The following is a 14,507-nucleotide window of genomic DNA, read 5'->3' as shown; positions in this document are numbered from 1 at the left end:
AGAATAACAGCACGCTGTTTTAATTTTTATATAAAGAAAGGATCCTGACATCCTGACACTTCCTGAAAAGACAGGAAGTGATGTCACTCTACGCTGCAAAGACAAAACTGGTGGCATAGTCACTGCTTATTTCTACTTTAATGGACAACTAACCAAAACAGCATCATGATTAATGTGCAGCAGTCTGATGAAGGTCTCTACAGATGAATTTGGATCATCTCCTCAGGGTTTTCTGAGGGTCAAAGGTCATAACACTGACATCACTTCCTGTATAAAGACAATCTGCTGAACTGATCATAAACTGACTGAACTTAGCTTTATCATGTCTCCTGCAGGTCCTCCAACCACAGCCTCCGTTACAACAACAAACACTCACACCACCTATTCTCCTCCTCCAGCTCTTTCTTCTTCCTCCTCCTTCATCATCACAGTCATGGCTGCTGTGGTTTTTCTGGCCGTTCTGGTTTTGGTTCAACTTCTATGAAAGAAACACAGAAGTATGAAGTCTATCAGACACTACACCAGTTCTTCTGGGTGAAGCAGCTGATTTAGCTGATTACACCTGAGACTAGAAGTTGTTTAACAAGTACACGTTTACCTGTTTTCTGACAGGTGATGTAAATGTGAGATAAAAACAGAACCAGAGGAAGAGAACTAAATATTTATATCTGCAAAGAGGTCATTAAGAGTAACTGTGTCTGTTTCTACATTGAAACTGTGACACTAACCTCTGTCCTGAAGGTCATTGACCGAATATTGATCATGTGAGTCATCACACGAGCAGAGGTGTGAATACAGGTGTAGGTCATTACAGGTGAACAGGTGAAGCCTCCATGAGACATTGATCTCAAGACTACTGAAAAACGTGATCTTCTTCACAGTGCTGCTTCAGCTCACTGACGTTTATGTACGTTATGCACAGCTCTCTGAAATCCCACCAACACATTTCATTCAATGTTAGGGTCTCGGCTTTGGACTATCGCAGCACCTCAATTTCAAAAATGGACAAATGAACAAAAGCATTTTGTTCTCAGACATTCAGACTGTCTCTAAACATTCTCAGTAAAAAAAATTACAAATAATCTGAGTTCAGTTCAACAGACAGAAACTCAAACTCAGTCCTTCACTCACTCATACACAACAACACTGACGTCGCCACACAGGTGAGAACGAAGGTAGGCTGGGCGTACCTGTATGTGGACTAACCACAGAGGTCCAGAGAATCATGAACAAATGAATTCATCTTTAGAAAGTGAACAAATCCTGACTGTGGTTTGTATTTATGCACCAAACAACAGTTGAGAGCAGCCAGTCTGTTGGGGGTCACTGGGTGGGGTACTCAAGGGTTCTTCATCCAGTGAATCTTTGGAGACTTTAGAGCTCATGTGGACAATGACAGTGAGACCTGGGTGGCGTGACTGGGCACATCATGCGAAGGCCCAGGTCTTTGGGGCCTACAGACACCACAAAAGAAGAAGATCAAATGGAAAATGAATGATGGAAACTGAGGTCAGAGCTGCAGACTTGCTGGTGAGGAGAGGTAATGATCTTCAGGCAAGGCAAGCGCTGTTCAGTCCTCTCCTCATCTTCCTCGTGCTCCTTTGTATATTCCATGTAGCATTAAAGGCACAAATGAGTTTAAACAGGTAAAGTCAGGTAAAATTCAAAGTGACTAAAGACAGTAAAGAATAAATGTTTAGGCTTTATTGTGTCAGTCAGACAAACATTAACAGTAACCTGTCTCTTCTATCAGACACAGAGATGAGTGATGACATCAGAAATAAACCTGAGTGCAAACAAAGGGAAATGTTTCTTCTGTGAGCTGTGTGACGTTAGCACTGACCAGCAGAGGGCGTCGGAGTCACATGATTGAAAATAAAGGCATAAATTGTCCAAAATTAACTTTCTTTATTTCTGTTCCCTTTATGTGTCTCCTTTCATCTTGCCTCCTTGTCTCCTCCCTCCTTCCACCATGTCTTCCCCACTCTCACATTCTTACTTCTCCAGTCTCATTGTTCCTTCCTCCTCTATGTATGTCTCCTTCATCGCTTCTTTACTCTATTTACCCTTCTCTTCTTTCACTTTATCTCCTGCCTCCTCCTATGTTGCCTCTATCTTCTTGTCTCAAAGTTTCCTTCATCCTTCACTCCTCCTTCGTTGCCTACTCTCTCCTTGTCTCATTTATTTCACTCTTCTTTATTTTCTTCTTTTCAGTTTCCTCCTTGTCTCTCATTGGCCTCCCTGTCTCCTCCTCCCTTGACTGTGAGGATTCGTGAAGGTGAAACATGTTCAACACAAACTGATTCTCCACACACATCTATGGGCTCAAATTGTGGTCATAAATATTTTGTACTTGTAAATCTGACCGACTAGTTGTGAACTGAGTTTTGTAACCTTGTAAACCAAAATATCTAAAACATTTATGTTTGTGCATCTATAGATGCAAATTGGTGTGTGTGCAAAAAAGATTTGGGTTTTTTTGTTTGTTTTTTTAAAAGAAAGAAAAGAAAAATAATAATAACAATAATTATTATTGTTACCAGCCTAATAATAATTAGGCTGAAGAACCAACAATTTTAGCCCATAAGAACCATAAGTATGAACTACCTCCAGGACCTGAAGCTCAGTAAAGCACCCCTCCAACAGCCAAACCTATCTGTTCTCTCATTGGATTGTTAAATTTGTGATTGACATGACGTTAACCAATCAGCTGAAAGGAAGAAAAATTCGGTCAAAATTTGTACTTTGAGGTTGTGTGATCCCCTTAAAGTCTGAGCACACCCTTCACTCCCTAATATTTAAATATGGGGACCACTACCCGAGTCAGAGAGTCAAGGGCCCCAGATATGCAACGTTGCAAAGGCCTGTCAACCAAGTGAGCCCTACAACATCGAGAGCCTTCAGAAACTCAGAGTGAATCCAATCCACACCACAGGCTCTGCCACCAACCAGGTGTTTAATTGTGTGGATGCTTTAAGCATCCACACTATTGAGTTCCTGTTTCTCTTTAATCTTTATACTTTATTATTCTAGTTGCTTCTGTACACTTTTTGGCACTTAACTACTTCCACAATTTTCAGCCGATTTTCACCGTTCAAATTTTAAACTATGCTGATATTTTTTGCTAATGCCGGCTAGATCTTTTGGTGCTCATAACTTCTATAATTTTTGAGATATTGAATTTTTTTTGCAATATTTTTGCCCATTGAAATGAATGGAACACATTATCAATGTGGTCACTTTTTTCTGCTCGCCGGGCAGAGCTGTGTTTTAGCTCAGTGAGATGAGCATCCGTTCTCAGACTGGGAGGCCCGGGTTCAAATCCAAATTCAAATTCAAATCCAGCTTATGGCAACATTTCTTTCAGTTAACAGTTAAACTTTTTTAACTCTTTTCAACACAAATTTCAGCTTTTTCATCCCTTTTCAGCAGAATTTTCAGTTTTTTCACCACTTTTCAGCACAAATCCCAGCTTTTTCAGCTGTTTTCAGCAAAAACCTCTTTTCAGCAGAATTCTGCTGATTGAACTGTTTTCTGCAAAGTTTTAGCCTTTTCACCTCTTTTCACCACAATTCTCTGCAGCTTCTGCTCATTTCAGCAGAATTGTCAGTCTCTCCACCTCGTCTTTGTGCGAAAGAGTTTGGCGCAGTGAGATGAGTAGCTTCCTTGAGACTAGAAGGGCCAGGTTTGAATCCTGCACAGGGCAGCTTTTTTTTTTTTCTTTCCAACTTTTTCAGCTTTTTTCAGCAGACAGCTTCAGCTTTAAAGCATCCACACTGCATTTTCGCAGGAAATGCAAATTTTTCTAGTTGCCTCATTGATTCCAGACTCACTTCCCTTACAGAAGATCATCTGTGGGATTAGGACGGCTTGAAAAAGTCTTCATACCCCTTGAAAATTTACACATTTTTTCACCTTAAAACCACAAACTTAAATGTTTTTATTTATGTTTTTAGTAATAGGCAGAGGCTAGCCTGTTTGGCACCCTGGGCAAACACTCCATTAAAAAAAGATGATCTGATGTCTTCTCAGCTTAATAAGGTAATTAAAGAAGCACTGACACATTTTTCTGTATGTTTTTACATAATTCCACCATTTCTGGTTATAGATGCAGAAACTTCATGAAATGAAAAATCTTCCTGATCACAACCTCAGTCTTTTTCTAAATGACTTCTGCATACTATTGTGAATAAAAAATTAAATCTGAGATTTGCGAAACAGTTCTTTCTGTTGTTATTTACATTTTACGAAGGCCCCCAGATCTTGTGTAACTGGGTTTGTAAAGGCAGTTGTTCAAGCTCAGCAGCCTTGCAGTGACAGTCGGTCACGGGACTTTCATAGCGATCTGAAACTGCAGCTTCCCAGTGAGAAGCTTACAGGTAAAGTCACAGGGGTCATAATTTAATAAAAAGATTTACTCAATCTAGCCTTCCCTAGTTATTGTCTGTATCCTGTAAATGTTCTTTTATGTAGTTTTAATTATTTTATTTTATTGTTAAATAATCTCCTAGTCGAGTTGTGTTTGTATTTTCTTTTACATATTTTCACGGCACTGCAGCAAATTAGTGCGCTCCACCTGTTGGTGTATTTATTCACTTTTAATGTTTCCCTCCTATAAATGATCGTATTACTGTAAAACACTTTGGGGTACTGCTGGTTTTAAATGTGCTATATAAATAAAGTTGTATTCTCTTTGTTATTTCCTGTTCTCAGAAGGAGCATTGAGCTGTTCATAGACTGCATAAACTGCAGTATTAGCAAACTGCACATATAATTTATGTCCACTCAGGACTGTATGCTTGTCTTTCCACGTTCATATGTATATTTATATTTAGTCCCATGTCTCTGTATTCATCTGTGTATCTTAATAGTTTTGTTATCATATCTCTGTTTCTACACTCATTTTATATGTTGTTTCTTGTATATTTGCTGCTATGATAACTCAGTTTCCCTCTGAGATCAATAAAGTTTCTCTGATTCTGGTGAAGACGAGTGTATTAGAAACAGCTCGTCCTTGTGGAGAAGCAGCAGCGTGACGAGCTGATGATGTTAACAGGGAAGTGGTGAAGCTGAAGGTATCACTCTGCTGTCGGTCTCCAACATGACAACATGCGGACTTCATCTGTCGCTCTGCTCCTCGGTGAGTCAAACCCTCCCTTCTTCAATTCTTTATCACAGCTCCAACACACACTAAAGGTCAAAGGTAAAGAGCCTATTTCCAGCAGCTGGAAGCTCTCGCTGATAGTTTCTCTCACATGAAATCTGTTCAGATCTGTTGGTTTTTTTTCCTTAGTGAGAAGAAGTGATCACTACTTCTTTTGTTTATCTAAGGCTGGTTGTATCTGATATTTGTTTGTGTGTTTGGACACAGATCAAGTGGTGTATTTCCTGTAAGCACCTCATATTTAACTCGAGTGTATGAAGATACAGCAAATGACAGAAAACTGTGTCAACTGCATAAACTCTTTAAAATTTAGAAGTTTAACTCTGCGTTTCTCTGTCCTGTAATCTGGACTGACTCACAGAGCTGAAGCTTCATGTCGTGTCTGTAAGAGAGGAAAGTGACCTGTTTTCATCAAACATTAACCTTTACTCAGGAAACCACGGCTCCTAGCTGCATGTACCACATGTTCTCCTTATCTGCCTGTTGTAATCATCACTTCCTCTGTTCAGACCAGATTGACTGAGTCTAACTAAATGACTGAAGATAGTTGGTTTTTCAGAATTAACGTCGGCTTTTTCTCATTTTCTGTACGCTTTGTTAATTTTCTGATGGCGATTTAGACGAGCGGGACTCAAACGACTGTAATGTTTACTAAACAGATTTTTCAGGTCGCTCACTCAGCAGCTGATATTGCCAAAGTCGCCTAACTTTAATCCAGTGATCTCGGTGGTTTGATGGTTCATTAACTCTGATTGCTTTTTAAATGTCTCTGTTTTACTTAGCCAGTAAGAGCTGATTGGGCCTAACCTACCTTCGCCAGCACTGGCTATGGGAACCTGCTAATGTTGGGTTTAATGTTGTGATTAGTAGAATCCGTAGTTTTTTACTTACTGAACAACTACTTAGAAACCTGCAGACGTATCGATATAAAAGAATTAGGGCCTGCAAAACAAGCAGGTCAACCCCAGCAGTTTTAACTGGTCCTGATATAAAACTGCTAGGACAGGTTACTCTCTCCTGGGAAGTTGGCTGCAGCCATGCGGATTTCTGAATGGAAGAGATCCATGTACATGCCGATTTTTTAATCATCCAATGCATTAAAAAACAATAGTCATAAATAAAGTGTTTTGGCTTGTGATTCCTAAATAAACACACTAACACTAGCTACACATTTTTAAAGGGTGCAAATCCAAGTCTCCTATTCAGTGACTCTGGTCTCCAGAGCTGAAAATAGGTTTGAGGTTCTTTTGAGAATTCTGAAGTTGGTTTAGTCTAAAATGCCTGAGTTGAGAGCAGGTTCGTGTAATTTCAGAATTTCTACCTAAAAAGAAATTAAAAGGAAAAATAGTCCATTTGAATTCAGCTCGAGCATTTTACACCAAATCTGCTTGATCAGGTTTGAATGATGTTTCCAGAACCACACAGGAACAGATTACAATTCCCTGCCCTCTGACCTTCAGTGACCTCTGACCTGTTGCAGGTGTGTGTGTGCTGCTGCTGTCTGCACTGACTGTTTGTGCAGGTGAGTAGATGAAGTGCACCATGGTCCAGGACAAACACTGAGTGTAAACACTGATAGAAACTGTCCGTCTGTCCTCCAGTCTCTCTGAGCGTCAGTCCAAACCTTCAGCAGTTCTTCACAGCAGCCTCAGTGTCTCTGACATGTGACGGTCAGCTGGGCTCTGATGGATGGACGGTGAAGAGGGACACAGGAAGTGGGACTGAGTCATGTGGAGCAGGGGGGCGGGGCTTCGGGAGGTTCAATGGTTCATCCTGTTTGTTTGATGAGTTCAAGCCAATCAGTGGAGTTTACTGGTGTGAAGATGAAGCTGGAGAGAAGAGTGAAGAAGTCAACATCACTGTATCAGGTAATGAAGTCATTCATTTCATCAGACTAACAGCAGACTGTTATACCACCTCTACATCACTCTGTGGGTCTTTTCCTCAGATAAAGAAGTGATCCTGGAGATCCCTGCACTTCCTGTGAGGACAGGAAGTGATGTCACTCTACGCTGTAAGAAGAAAATTGGTGGCACAGCCGCAGCTTATTTCTACTTTAATGGACGTCCTGTTGGACCTAAATCAGAGAAACTCATCACCATTAAAGTGCAGCAGTCTGATGAAGGTCTCTACTGGTGTTCTACTGATGAGTTTGGATCATCTCCTCAGAGCTTTCTGAGGGTCAGAGGTCAGAACACTGACATCACTTCCTGTCTGCTGAGCTGATGATAAATTTACTGAATCAGCGTCATTATCTCTCCTGCAGGTCCTCTTCCTCCCACAACAACAACAACAACAACAACAACATACACTGATGTCTCCCATCCACCTTCTCCTCCTCTTCCTCCTCCTCCTCTCCAGCCCTTCATCATCCCAGTCGTAGCTGTTGTGGTTTCTCTGGTTCTTGCGTCTCTGGTTCTGGTTCTGGTCCGGCTCCTTTGGAAGAAACACACAGGTATAGAGTCTGTCTGACCCAACTGAGCACTTGTAAGTGAAGCAGTATACATGTATGTATGTGATTCTTGGTCTTATCACTCTCATGCTGCCTTCGTGGCTCTGCCTAGTCCACAATGAGGCTCCTTCAAATGATGTCACCTACTCTGAGGTCACCAGTAGAGAGTCATCCAATAAGATGCCAGTCATCCAACCAGAAATGGTTTACTCCACCCTGAGGACAAACACTACAGGTACGGAAATGAGGGATAAAAGCAGGAAAACTAGAGATACACTTAGGTTAATGCATCTTTTGTGATGTTGTATAAATAAAGCCAGAATGCAATGATTTGTGTATCTTATAAAACCATATTTTAATAAATAGAACACAGTAAAGGGATTGAATGCACAAATGGAGAAAAAGCAGGTGGTCCCAAAGACCAACAGGTGGAGGAACACTTCCTGAAACTGTTTCTGTGAGCAATGTTCACCTGCCTTCCACAAATGCAGGTTGAAGCTCTATAATGCAAAGAAGAACCACATGTGAGCATGCTCCAGAATCAGCCTCTTCTTTGTGGTTTTCTTATCTCAGCTCATTTCTTATCTCATGATAAAATATGGGTTTGTGAGATTTGCAAATCATTTAGTCTGTGTTTGCACAGGGTCCCTGTGGTTTTTAAGAATTGGAGTAAACTGTGGTCATGGAAACATTGACTTATATTTTCCTCAAATGCATCAAAACAAAGAGGAACTGTGACTCAACGGCTTCAAGCTTTATGAAACATAAACTTTCTTTAGTTTCCTGTCTGACAGTAAAACATGTTACTGGTTTCACATCTGAACCTTACTGTGGTCTCAGTGGTCGAGTCGCAGTTTGTAAAAATGGGTCAGTGTCAGAGAAAACCATGGCAGCAATCCTGCAGCTCAGTCAGAACGCTGAAATGGAAGGAAGTGATTGGTGTATGATGTGGAAGATTAGTGTGTATGACACGCTGCAGCACGAACTGTCTGATTGAACTCCAGTGTGAAAATGATTTGGGGAGATTTTGTCACAGCATGCAGCAGCACACTATGAATTTGAGGAGTGGACCCAAAATCCTGACACGAATGAACATAGAAGATAAACAAAAGGGGAGCCGTCTAACAAGGCTGATAAAAACATCTGAAAATAAAAGGCAGAGGTGACGCTAAACAATAACATAAGCGTGGAACATGAAAGGACAAGCCACCGATGTTTCACTGGCATGTAAGTTTGGGGTTATACACATAAAAACAGGGGTTAGGCAATAAAGACTCTGTGAAAGAGACGATGAAGAGAGAGAAGAATTTGTTCAAGAATTACACCTCGTAGTAGAAAGGAGCTGAGGAAGACTCACTTTGATTGATGAGGATGTTTCAGTTCACTGTGTTGGGGCAGCAGTCAGATGTAAAAGCACGTACATGGTGAAGTCACCTGAGTTTGTAGTTCCCAGAGTCGAGTGTTTATTTTCACCCACATCAGAACAGGTGCTGCTTGTGTGGTTAGCTGATGAGAGAAGCTGAAATCTTTGTGTGACAGAGCTTCCTTGTTGTGACCATGAAGTGTTTTATCTGTTTACCTTTAGTTTAACAGCTGTTTGAATGATGTGGAGTCCAAAGAGTGCATGTCAGCAGATACTGAACCTGAAGCTTTGCTGAATCATATTGTTTCACATTGTTCTTCAGTGTTATCAATAAAAAAAAATAATAGTTTGAATTGAGTTCAGCAGACAAGGTTTGATGGGAACTCCAAGTTCACAGTGAGATGAAAATGAATCCCAGATGTTCGGTCACACAGTGGCTTGTTTCTGTCTTTGATTCCTTCAGCGCAGTGACCAACGTGCATGACTGTCCCATTTTTACAGAAGATGGAGGAACCACAGACGCCACAGAAGAAATTAAAAAGTGAAAGAAACGACGAGTTTCTCTGTGTAAACAGGAAGCTGAGGACAGACCTGCAGAGCTCCTGTGGACACGTTTCACTGTGTCGGTCTCACCGTGGGAACATTTACAGACAGTCATCAGCTTCCTCCTTTCTTCATTCACTCCCATTTAATCCAATCAATGGAGTCATGGTGGCAGCAAGTGAGGAAGGCGTCCTGTTTCCAGTTCCTCCAGAGAAACCAGGAGGAGGAACTGAAGAGATCAAACTGCTGCTGGTTTGAGTCTCTGCAGCTTGAACTCTGACAAAGGTCGTCTACGATGGAGCTGCTTCCTTCATTTCAATCTGATCAATACTCTGAACTCCTGCTATAATTTCAGCAGGTGTGATTTAACACAGATTTAATGAACAGACAGATCTGCATCGATCAGGAACTTTCCTGTTTATATCAGGAAGAGAGGGGGCACACTTAATTATCTCTTTGGGTACAGCAAGTGATTTTCAGGAGGGGCCCAGCAGTAATAAATGCATCAACTAGTTTTTCAGCATTTTACTCTGAGATGGGAAGTTCTGTTTTTGGAGACAGCAGAATCTGAATGCTTCGTTATCTTTGATTTATTTAATATTCTTATTGGTATCTGAATGTTGTGCTGGAGTGGACAGGGGTTAAAGGGAAAAAAGGCCCACTCCAACAAAACAAAGCACACTTAAATCATACACAACGCCTGAAAGACAAAACAGACAAAACGCAAACAAATATACATTTTTACAGAGTGTGTTCGTGAGTGTCTGTGTATGAGTGTTTGTCATGAAACGTACTTGAAAGGTGAAATTCTGTAATGACTGTAAAAATGTAATAATTATGATGCGATTAAAAAGGAGAAACAAAGGCTGCACAGCACATCCAGGTCCTGCCAGCTGTGGCTCTGCAGCTCATGTCCCCAAAGGACAGAGACGACTGTACTGCTTAAGTGGAACGAGGCAGCTTGAGTGATTAATATGAAACTGATATGACAAAATACTGCAGAGGATGACACGTATGACAGATTACAGTCGTAACCAAGAGCTTCAGTTTTATCAATGTTTAGTTTGAGAAAGTTTAAGGACAACAATGATTTAACTTCCATGAGGCAGTCGCAGCAGGAGATGGGTGGAATTATGTTTGTAAGAAATACACAGCTGAGTGTCGTCTGCATAAAAATGAAGGCTAATATTATATTTCCAATATATGTGGCAGATTTGAAGTGTGTAAATTATTAATAAAAAGGCCCCGACAGATAAAAATATTTGCTTTGAGTTTCTCTTTGAGTTCATTGGAGCAGCGGCTTGGCCTCACTGTGACGAAGCTGCTGGTGCTAACAGGGAAGTGGTGAAGCTGAAGCTGCTGTCAGTCGTCGTCGCCACAACATGAAGACTTCATGTGTGTCTCTGCTCCTCGGTGAGTCGAACACTCATATTCATCCATTCATTTACTGTACTTCCACACTCTGTAAAGGAGAACACATCGTCAGCTCTCACTGACTGAGCTGAAACTTCCACTGAAATAAAATCTGTGTAGATCTGCTGGTTTGCTTCGTTTAGGAAGACTTCGCTCTGCTTCTTTGTTTACTTGGTTCCACCTTAAAGCTGGTCAGCTGGACAGGAAACAAAACAAGATGATATTTATGTATGAGCATCATGTTTTAACTCGAACACACAAAGAGTCAGTGAAGAAAACAGTTTCAAACTTGCTGGTTTATAGTAATGAAAGTTTGTTTTTACTATGATTCAAATTTGTCTCATTAACATCCAAAACCTGCTGAATGCTCAGAACTGAATCTAATGAAAGTCGAGCATGTCGACTGAGTCAGTGAAGCTTCAGTTAGTGTGTGTAACATGACGACTGAACATGAAGGCAGACGACCTTGTTCATGAAACGGGAAACCACAGCTGCTGCGTTCTGATTGGCTCTGTGTGTAGACGATATTTCCTTTATTACGAACAAATAATCTTCCTGTGTCTCTCAGGACTCTGGAGCTTCACTGATCTGTTTTCAGATCTAAATGTTGCCAAAGTCACTGTTTGGGTCAGTTTAGGCACCAAACTCTAAATAAGCACGTAAAATGTAAGCCTGCATTAATAATGCATAAACATCAAATCCTCATTTACATGAGGTGACACATGTCAGCCATGCTGATGGTTTGTTTTCATGAGCGGTGCTTGATGACCTGTGATGGTACCCTCCTTTCATAAAGCTGGTCGAGTGTGTGTTAAAATAAAAGAAACGATGAAGCTCCTTTCATCCTCAACTTGAAAAGCTCGATGATGCAGAGACTTCAGGAAATTAGAAAGTTTCCTGAAAGAAAAAACTATGTGACTATAACATCAGAGTGTCTCTAAATGACCTCTGACCTCCTGTTGCAGGTGTGTGTGTGCTGCTGCTGTCTGCACTGACTGTTTGTGCAGGTGAGTAGATGAAGTGCACCATGGTCCAGGACAAACACTGAGTGTAAACACTGATAGAAACTGTCCGTCTGTCCTCCAGTCTCTCTGAGCGTCAGTCCAAACCTTCAGCAGTTCTTCACAGCAGCCTCAGTGTCTCTGACATGTGACGGTCAGCTGGGCTCTGATGGATGGACGGTGAAGAGGGACACAGGAAGTGGGACTGAGTCATGTGGAGCAGGTGGGCGGGGCTTCGGGAGGTTCAATGGTTCATCCTGTTTGTTTGATGAGTTCAAGCCAATCAGTGGAGTTTACTGGTGTGAAGGTGAAGCTGGAGAGAAGAGTGAAGAAGTCAACATCACTGTATCAGGTAATGAAGTCATTCATTTCATCAGACTAACAGCAGACTGTTATACCACCTCTACATCACTCTGTGGGTCTTTTCCTCAGATAAACATGTGATCCTGCAGATCCCTGCACTTCCTGTGAGGACAGGAAGTGATGTCACACTACGCTGTAAGAAGAAAATTGGTGGCACAGCCGCAGCTTATTTCTACTTTAATGGACGTCCTGTTGGACCTAAATCAGAGAAAAACATCACAATTAACGTGCAGCAGTCTGATGAAGGTCTCTACTGGTGTTCTACTGATGAGTTTGGATCATCTCCTCAGAGCGTTCTGAGGGTCAGAGGTCAGAACACTGACATCACTTCCTGTTTAAAGCCAATCTGCTGAGCTGATGATAAACTGACTGAACCAGCTTCCTCATCTCTCCTTTTTTTTTTTTTTTCTTTTTTTACCAAGTGGATCATCATGGCCTTGCCATATTGGTCCATTTGGTTGACCTTTATTATAATTATGAATTTATTTTATTATCAGTTGCAAACGGGACAGACATGGCTGTGGGATAGGACAGGGGGAAAGAATGAAAGAAAGAGAGGGAGAGAAAGAAAGAAATCCAAAGGGGAGAAGAGACGGTGAGAAGGGGGGGAAGAGAGAAAAAAAAACAAACAAACAACAAAAAAAACTCCTGGGTCACCTGTATGGAGAAAAAAAAACAGAGGAGACAGCAAACAACAAAGAGCAACATAATAATAGAAAAAAAAAGCACCATCACAATAAACTAGCTAGTCATAGATATCAATAGTTACTAAATAATAGACGATATTGTTCAGCACGCAAGATAGACAGCGCACAGTGTGCTTTGAGGCAGCAGCCAAGAAAGCTGTAGTCCGCGTCTGTGAATACCCATGTGTACACCTGTGTGCATACCTGTGTGGATCAGCATGCTTGCATTCCAAAGGTTTCTCCATGTAATGATCTGCTAGGGAGTGTGCGGAGCCACAGCCCTGTCCTTTATGGTATCAAGCAGGTATGGAGGAGATCAAAACTCCAGACATCCAGAGGCCCCCAGAACACAAGAGATCAAGGAAGACCCACAGAGGGGCAGCTGCGCCACTGTCCCAGTAAGAGCTAAGGAGAGTCCCAGATGAGGGCTCACTCAGCAGCCGCGGAGCAGAAGTCAGGGGGAGTTGCAGTGACGCGCCTGTGAGCTCCGCCGGCAGCCAGCTGTGCCTGAGTGACCGAGCCCCAGGCCGAGAGGCCAGGGGCACCCCACCTCCGAAATGGCCCGAGCGAGCCCCAATAAGCGGCCGCCAAGGAGTGAGCCGGTGTGTACCCGGACGCCCACCCCCAGATACAAAGAACCACCAATGCACCGACACCTGAGGGAGTCCGCCACCGGCAGGGGAAGTGGTGGTGGGTGGAGATAGGCCTCCAAACCTTGGAAGGCCCGAGATGTCCCCAGAGAGGTGGCGTCTGATACCCAACCTGACATATAGACACAAACATACAGGCACACACAGACACAAACATCCATTCCCACCCTCATGCTCTCATATGCACTTCACACTCAACCGACGTGGAGACAAATATAAAGAGACGCTGTATACACGATCACACTCCCCAAGCGTACTCTACGAACTGGGTCTAGGTACCCTTGCCCCTGGAGGGGGGAACTGCACCCAGACCCAGGTGGTGTTACCCTTTTCCCTGCGGTGGGGAGAGGCAGACCGCCCCGACTCCGCAGCAGCAGGGAGGCCCCACACTCCAGACCGCAGCCGGACGGCCAACTCCTCCTAGCCCCCCCGCTCCAGCAGGCCGCAGAGAACGGGGGTGAGAGAAGACTCCAAACCTCCCTCCACCCGCTCATTGTAGTGTTGACGCATGTGTGTTCTAAGGTGCAATTAAAACCCAGGAGGGCATGGAGCTACCTGCCAGAGAGCAGCAGGTAAGCGCATGGTCCCTCCTGTTAGCCCTCAATGTCTACGTGTATTTAAAATTGAGAGGTGGGCAACGATGCCAGGGGTGAGGTTGTACACCCTGATGGTAACTTGGACTCCGTGTATCGTGCCCACCCCCAAGATCCTATATGTATGTGTAATGAGAGTGTGAGTAATGTGAATGTCTAAGTTGTGGGATAAAATTGAGGCAGAGGCAGCCAGAAGGGGACAGGGGGGGGGGGGGGGGGGGGGGTAGCCTCCTCTGCACCCTGGTGACATACCCCCACTCCAAGGCCCTGCATGTGTGG

At 42.8% G+C, this 14,507-nt stretch overlaps 1 protein-coding gene across 1 annotated transcript; it reads left to right on the top strand.

Annotated features, from left to right (window-relative positions):
* The first annotated feature begins 5,100 nt into the window (after positions 1-5,100).
* Positions 5,101-11,157, top strand: LOC308392659 (uncharacterized protein). The gene is made up of 7 exons (XM_080875805.1): positions 5,101-5,140; positions 6,645-6,686; positions 6,766-7,032; positions 7,113-7,352; positions 7,431-7,619; positions 7,729-7,851; positions 9,481-11,157. The coding sequence occupies exons 1-7, from the start codon at positions 5,110-5,112 to the stop codon at positions 9,522-9,524; spliced, it is 936 nt and encodes a 311-aa protein (XP_080731931.1). The 5' UTR covers positions 5,101-5,109; the 3' UTR covers positions 9,525-11,157.
* Positions 11,158-14,507: the final 3,350 nt, after the last annotated feature.

The sequence above is a fragment of the Rhamphochromis sp. 'chilingali' genome (assembly GCF_963969265.1).
Source record: "Rhamphochromis sp. 'chilingali' genome assembly, chromosome: 1".
Classification (NCBI taxonomy): Eukaryota; Metazoa; Chordata; class Actinopteri; order Cichliformes; family Cichlidae; genus Rhamphochromis; species Rhamphochromis sp. 'chilingali'.
Note: the sequence above shows the minus strand (reverse complement) of the source record. Positions and strands in the feature narration are given on the sequence as shown.